This window comes from Arachis ipaensis, chromosome B06 (genome assembly GCF_000816755.2).
Source record: "Arachis ipaensis cultivar K30076 chromosome B06, Araip1.1, whole genome shotgun sequence".
Taxonomy (NCBI): Eukaryota; Viridiplantae; Streptophyta; class Magnoliopsida; order Fabales; family Fabaceae; genus Arachis; species Arachis ipaensis.
Window position 1 is genome coordinate 3,901,091 of NC_029790.2, and position 7,582 is coordinate 3,908,672.

At 39.2% G+C, this 7,582-nt stretch overlaps 3 protein-coding genes and 1 pseudogene across 3 annotated transcripts; 2 read left to right on the forward strand and 2 right to left on the reverse strand.

Annotated features, from left to right (window-relative positions):
• Positions 274-1,479, reverse strand: LOC107645433 (polygalacturonase inhibitor). Its single transcript, XM_016349456.2, has one exon. It carries the CDS (start codon positions 1,436-1,438, stop codon positions 431-433), a length of 1,008 nt encoding a protein of 335 aa, XP_016204942.1. The 5' UTR covers positions 1,439-1,479; the 3' UTR covers positions 274-430.
• LOC107646268 lies at positions 1,981-2,978 on the forward strand (annotated as a pseudogene).
• LOC107645434 (polygalacturonase inhibitor-like) lies at positions 3,726-4,914 on the forward strand. The gene has a single exon (XM_016349457.2). The coding sequence runs from the start codon at positions 3,782-3,784 to the stop codon at positions 4,778-4,780; it is 999 nt and encodes a 332-aa protein (XP_016204943.1). The 5' UTR covers positions 3,726-3,781; the 3' UTR covers positions 4,781-4,914.
• LOC107645435 (40S ribosomal protein S20-2) lies at positions 4,845-6,350 on the reverse strand. Its single transcript, XM_016349458.2, has 3 exons — positions 6,109-6,350; positions 5,871-5,984; positions 4,845-5,198 (listed from the first exon to the last, which is right to left on the reverse strand). Exons 1-3 carry the CDS (start codon positions 6,218-6,220, stop codon positions 5,056-5,058), a joined length of 369 nt encoding a protein of 122 aa, XP_016204944.1. The 5' UTR covers positions 6,221-6,350; the 3' UTR covers positions 4,845-5,055.

A 7,582-nucleotide genomic window follows, 5' to 3' on the forward strand; every position in this document is an offset into this window, starting at 1 on the left:
TTTAAAAAATAAGACATGATCTTTCTCCTTTTATTTTATAAATGGAATAAAAAAAATCCATTTAAGAATGGAAGATCCAAATTCTAAATTCTAATCTAACATTATAATGTGATGCTAGCTCTGACCATGATGTCAGAATCCTCAAGGACCAGTGCTCCACCTTATTGACTCTGTTTCAATTCTACCAAATTAGATGTCGCAACCGAGTTAATACGCAAGGTTTAATTTAAATTTTAATTTAATTTCTAAAATTTTAACTAATTGTGACTCACATTAGTTTTAAGATGATAACGACAAATGATAAAGGATACATTAGTCTTCACTTTTCAAACTATCATCCACACATGATATGATACATCAAGACAAATGATCGGGATTTAACAAACAACTTTGGGACTTAGCACATTATTAATTAACATGCATTCAGTGATCACTTGCTGCATTTGGGGAGTGGAGAACCACACAAACACTTGTTATGGAAATATGAGTCAACATCTTTCTTCTGAAGATTCCCACCCACAGGGATCTTCCCGCAAAGCCTGTTGTAGCTCACATTGAAGAGCTGTAGATTATCTAGTGCGGTCAGGCTCGCGGGTAGCGCACCGTACAACTTGTTGTGGTTCAAATCCAATGAAATTATAGTCTTTGAGAACTTGATCTTGCTCAGGTCGAATGCAAACTGATTTCTCGAAAGGTCTATCGTCTCCGTCGCCTTGGTGGCCCCGAAAAGCCCAGACGCATCGCCCACGAGCTTGTTCCTTGACAGATCCAACCGCGTCAAGTTGAGTTTGAAGAACGAGGGAGGGATGGGCCCGGAGAGGTTGTTGTGGGAGAGGTATATGTCCGGGTTGGACTTCAAGGAGCCGAAGGAGGCAGGGATGGGCCCGGTCAAGTGGTTCCGGTCGAGATGCAGGGCCTCAAGCTTGGGCAGCTGGCCTAACTCGGGGGGTATAGAGCCTGATAAGTTGTTGAAGGAGAGGTCAATATACGTGAGTTTTTTGAGCTGGGCCAGGAAGGCAGGTACCGGGCCGGAGATGTTGGTGCGGCTAATTTGGAGGAAGTTGAGGTTGGTGAGCTTGGCGATGGCGGGGTTGAGTGGGCCGGTAAGGTAGGGGAGGTGGTGGAGTGTGAGGGTTTGGAGGTAAGGGAGGAGGCCGATGGAGTCTGGGATTTTGGCGGAGAAATTAGTCTCAGGGACAGAAAGGTAAATGTTGATGGTGACAATGCGGTTGGTTTTCCGGTCGCACTCTACGCAGTACCAGGTGCAGCAATCCTCTTCGGGCTTCCATGAAGTCAGCACGTAGGGGTTGTTGAAGTCCTTTTTTATCTGAAGGAGAGCTTTCTTGTCCTGTGGGTTGCACCGCTCCTTTGCTCCCAGTGCAGGCGAGAGCAGAAGCAGCACAGCCACAACAAGAAGAAAACTCTTCTCTGATGCCATTTTCTTTTTATTTTATTTTCGACCAGGATCGTCAAGTCCTTATTTATTTATAGGCTAGTAAACATTTGATATTGATATTTTAAGCTACTTGCTTTTACTAATAAGATTATAATATTCACAGGCGGCCTTCAATAATTACATACAGCTAGGTGATAACTAATTACTAATAGTCTAATACACACCACATTCCTTCATTAGTGTTCTAGTGATGGATCAATTTAAGCGGCTGCGTGTCTAGCGCACTCTTTTTGAATTATTGTATTCCATACAGAAAAAATCAAAAGTGTGGCACATGCTCATTCCGGAGGAGGCGATGGGTAGGATATGATAGAATTTGGAGTCAATTTTATTTCTATTTGCGGATTGAAAATTCCACTCTTAACTCATAGATACTCAACTCTACCTGTGGGTTACAAAAAAAATGTAATATTATTATATAACTTAATGATAATTTAAAGTAGAACTGATTTTTATATAAAAAAAAATATTAAATTATCAATTAATAATCTTCTTTTAATGACTAAGACTCTTTTGTATCGTTGCGAATCGAATTGACAATTTTACCCGACAAAATAGGATTGAATTAGGTACCCGCGTATAAGGTATATGTTGCCACCCCTACATGCTCCTATTGATATCATATCTTGTTCAACACCTTAGCTGTATGCCTCTATGTAGGCCCTTCGATCACTCACTATAGAGTATAGACATCATCAAAACATAGCATACACTATGATATGATGTTCTATAAATTCCCACTCTCTCCCCATTCCTCTTCGATATCACTATCAAAAATGGGAACAACGTGTTAGACATTTGCACTTTCCGAACGGTGTAACCCACAGGAAATATCTTTAACAACCCATACTTGAAAACAAACTCTCCAATTCCAAAAGTTACCAAAATATATGGGCCCAATTCAGCCCACTATTCTCAGGAAAAATCTTTATATTAGTTACACCAATATCTCAGGCCTAGTACCTGACTTCTTGTCCCAATTCAAGAACCTCCAGTTCATCGACCTTTCTTTAACAACCATTCAGGCCCAATACCAAGAACGCTTTCTCAGTTGCCCAAGCCCGGCTCCAGTATCATCCGTTCCCACAATCAGTCTGGGCCCATTCCGGCTTCGTTGGGCCAACTGGACCCACAGAGGATAGATTTGCGGAGGAACAAGCTGCAAGGCAGATGATGGTTCAGTGCTATTCGGGCGAACAAAACGACTGAGATGGTTCTTGACCTGTCGGGTTGGGGGATACCGTACGCAACAAAAAAAACGACGCAGATGGTTGACGTTTAATACTTTAATCTATCCAAGCCAGAGTTCCCAAGGAGCTTGATATCGTTGGATCTGAATCACAACCAGATCTACGATAGTATTCCGGTGGGATTGACCGTAGTGGATTGCTACAATCGTTTGTGTGGTGAGACACCACAGGGTGGGAAGTTGCAGAAATGGTAGCTAAGATGCCCAAATCGCAATACTGTAACCAGTGGATTAATAATATTAATAACAATTGTGGAATTAATTAGGATATTAGCTATACGTTGGTTAAGAAAGAAACCATTAGTTTGGTTGCTTAAGCTTTTTCATATGGTAAAACAATAGACAAGTGAGACTCCGTGAAACTTGATCGAAAAAGATGATGAACCGTGGTAATGTTATTTCCACGCATATAGGTTAATTTAGTTTCTTAGCTCATCTAGCTACCAATTTATCAACCAACCAAATTCGCACATGTTTTGTTTAATTGCTTTGTGTTTTACTATTTCTATCATGAAATCCCAATAAAAGGAAAAATTAGGACTAAATTAACTATAAGGTCCTTTTTATGCCGCCAAAAAAATACCGTCTAGAAAGGTCATGGAAGGGGTGCATTGGGCAACAACACTTGTCATGGTGAGCGATTGTTTGATGTTATTGCGTGATGCAGAAACTACATAAGTTGTCAATTTGACTTTGAAGAACAAGACTCTGATTTTGATGTCTTTTTCAACTTTAGTGGCGGGCCGCGGCTGCAATCCAATTTTGTTGTGATCCTTAATTCATTGCGATACAGATAAGGCATAGAGTGAAACAGCACCATGTTCCTTTCTTCTTTGTTCTTTCTTGACCAAGCATATCTTCTCAGCTTGACCTCCTTCCCTTCTTTAACTAAAGTTTAGAAGCACATAATGGTGCCTATATTATAATATTATCAACGAGGCAATGAGCTGTATGTAGTCAAGGACTATCCCCACAACATATAAATTGACATACAATCATGTTTCCCAATGGGTCCTATATATAGATTCTACAATATCCACTTCCTGCAACTCATTGCAATTCCAACACCTCCATAAATGGAAACCATGCTCAAGTTATGCTTCCTTTCACTACTATTACTCTCTCCATTTGCATTCTCCGAACTATGCAACCCAAGTGACAAGAAAGCGTTGCTCCAAATCAAGAAGGACTTCAACAACCCTAATGCCGCGGTGTTTCCCTCCTGGAACCTAGCCATTGATTGTTGCGACTGGAATGGCATCGAGTGTGACTCCAACACCAACCGTGTTATCTCCCTCACTATCATAACCGATGATAGTTTGTCGGGACAAATACCACCCGCCGTGGGTGACCTTCCTTACCTTCAAACTCTCGAATTCCACAAGCTACCCAAACTCACCGGTCCAATTCCGCCAGCAATCACAAAGCTCACCAATCTAAAGGAGCTCTATCTTAGCTGGAACAATCTCTCCGGACCTGTACCAGATTTCTTTCCCCAACTCACGAGCCTCGAGTTTCTAGACCTTTCTTTCAATAACCTCTCTGGCCGCATACCTAGCTCACTCTCCCAAATTCCTAACCTACAGTCCCTTCGTTTGGACCGGAACAGGCTCACCGGCCCAATCCCGGACTCGTTCGGGTACTTTAGGCAGAAGGGAATTGGACTAGACCTCTCCCACAACCAGCTTTCAGGTCCCATTCCAGCTTCCCTAACCCGGTTGGAGCCCGAGAGGATATTTCTCTCAAGGAACAAGCTTATAGGAGATGCATACATGCTTTTTGGAGCCAACAAATCGACCCAGCAAATTGACATTTCAAGGAACATGTTCTCGTTTGATCTGTCCAAAGTGGAGTTCCCAACAAGCAACTTGATAATGGTGGACCTGAACCACAACCAGATCTATGGCAGCATTCCGCAGCAGATAATACAAGTGGACTTTTTGCAGATTTTCAATGTGAGCTATAATCGGTTGTGTGGTGAGATACCACAAGGTGGAAGATTGCAGAGGTTTGATAATACTACGTATTTTCACAACAAGTGTTTGTGTGGATCACCACTTCCAAGCTGCAAATGATCAAAGCAAATTCAAATGGAATTGCATAATATCAACATATCCTAGTTTTTCGTTCTCTCTGATATTTGAATAAGAACTTCTGTAAACGTTGTAAGATTAAGAATTTGCTGGACATGAAAAAGCAGTATCGATTACTACAAGTCGAGTACAAAACAATGTATGTAACCCTAAACCATATTAAGCATTCACCGATGTCCAAAACCAACTCAGTTCACAAAAATAAAATAACTAAGCAAACACAACAAAATTAATCTCTTTAATGTTCAAGCCTGTGATTAAGCATCTGCAATTGTCACCTCAACCTCGACACCAGGCTCAATTGTGATAGAGGTAATCTGCTTAACAACATCTGGAGAACTGTAAAGGTCGATTACCCTCTTGTGCACGCGTAACTCAAATCTGTCCCAGGTGTTGGTTCCTAGAACAAGAGGGACAACAATGAATATCACACGTTCAAACAGAAACAACAATCAGAATGCAACACAACACATGAATTCTTGAAACACTGAAAGCCAGCATACCCAGACTAAGACTAGAAGATCACAACATTGATCAAATCTATGATTGCCATTTTGCGCCAAACAATGCTTAATTTAATGCAACAACAAAAAGCTAGTCTAGACTAAGAAAAAATGTGCCACATATATCATCTGCAATGTACCCCGGATCAATTGCCATCTTGGAATATGTTCCATGGACAATCCAAAGAAACAACACAGAAAACCACAAGCATAGTGTGAACTGACCACAATATAAAACTAACTATAAGGCCACCGAAACTCAAAATTCTAACAAATAACTTTCATCAAATACTCAAGCAACAGTAACAGTAGCATCATTTGTATAAATTTCAGAAGAATTATTATCTAAATACTCAAGCAGTGAAATACATAACCTTTCCAACGCCAAAACCCTTAACATTCTACAATGAATGATATTCAAATATGAGAGACAGATTCAATTTGAAAAAAAAAAAGTCTAAACTATTACCACCTCTCAAAAACAACCAGTTAGAAGCATAAAAACACAAATTACAAAACAGTCGCAGGATGATAAAAAAAAATTGTGGAAGGGTAAGTGAAGAATTTACCTTCACCACAAGGGGATTTCCTAGTAGTGATGTGAAGAACCTTAGTGGGCATCCTCACGGGTCCCTTCACCCTGAGGCGCTTGTCCTTGGCACCACGAACCAAGTCAGAGCAAACTGAAAAGAAAAAAAAACAGCGCCACAATGAAAAGCCATCACGCTATTAGCCACTGCAACAAGAGCAAAAACAAAAGCATGCAACAAAAAAAAAAGCTTCTTTTTTATGAGAAGAAACTGATACCCTTCTCGAGATTTTTGACGTGCTTGGAGGAGAGGGTGATTCTGATCTTGTGGATCTGATCTTGTGACTCCTCCAAGCCGGGTTTGGTGGGCTTCATAGCTGCGTACGCCATTGTCGAGTGCTCGCCGAAACAGAGAGATGAACTCGCTAAGAAGGTGAGAGTTGCGGCGTAGTGCTACACTGAACCTGCAAACCTAAAACACAAAAACAAAATTGCTACTTATAATAATTAATAAATACTGGGGATATTACTAGCATTATACTATTATTAGACAGATTTAATTATTAAAAGAGATTAATATTTGATTCAACATCCAAATAAAACATATTTTTATATAAGTATATAATATAAACATATATAGAGTACCGGTTGGTCGAGTAGGGTTGAAGCTCAACTCACACCCTACCCAACCCATACGAAAACCCTACCCGCACTCTACTCTACCCACTGCGAATCAAATTGGCAATCCTACCCAAACGAGTGGGGTTAGATTGGTACCCGTGGGTAGGATACATATTCCCACCCCTAGTTTTTACTTCATACTTAAAAGACTAAAGAGTAGTTTAGAATTTTTTTTATCATTTATTCATATTATTATTATTAGCATTTGAAACATTTACAAGCTTATTCAAGTCCGTTATTTCGATATGCATTCCTTTTAAGAAAAAAATGTGTTTTTTTTTTCTTTGAATTATGGTATATCATTATTATTATGTCAAGTACCATTGTTTGTATTTTACAATATGCATTCAGTGTTAAAAGAAATCAGAAATCTAGTTTTTGTTATTACTTATGTTTTTCCATTAAGTAAACAATAATAAAAACTTAGGGATTTCTTTTTTTTTTTATCATTAACAACAAATTTGATGCATAAACCTTTAAAATCAATTTGGTGACTTCTCCAATAGGATTGAAGTTTGGTTTGCTCAATGTAGGTTATTAGATCCTTCTAACCTTTTTTAAAAATAAAAAATAAAAAATAAAAATAGTATATATAATTGAAGAAGGTTTCATATTCAAAGTGAATGTTCCATTGCACTAAATAGTTGGTGAATTTAATGATATATAAGTTATGGATCCAGTGAGCTATAATTTAAATGAGTCTCCTCATTTTCACCTATTTACCTAAAAGTCTTAGGTTCGAGTCTCATTCTTAATTTAAAAAAAAAATTCAACTAAAGAGGTTGATTTGGTGTATTAATGTGTACTTATACATTATCATTCACCAAGATATTTTCATTTTGAAGTAAATACCAAATCGGTACCTGAAAAGATTTTGCCATTGATAAAATAGTACCTGACTTTTGTTATTGACAAAATAGTTCCTAAAAGATTTTAAAATTTAACAAGCGTGTCCCCGAATTTGCCGAAGCAAATCTCCGGCAAGCACAATGCTGACATAGCTACCGCATTCTAGTGATCTGGCAAACCATCCCCCACCCCCTAATCCCTTCCTCCCAACGCAGACTCCCC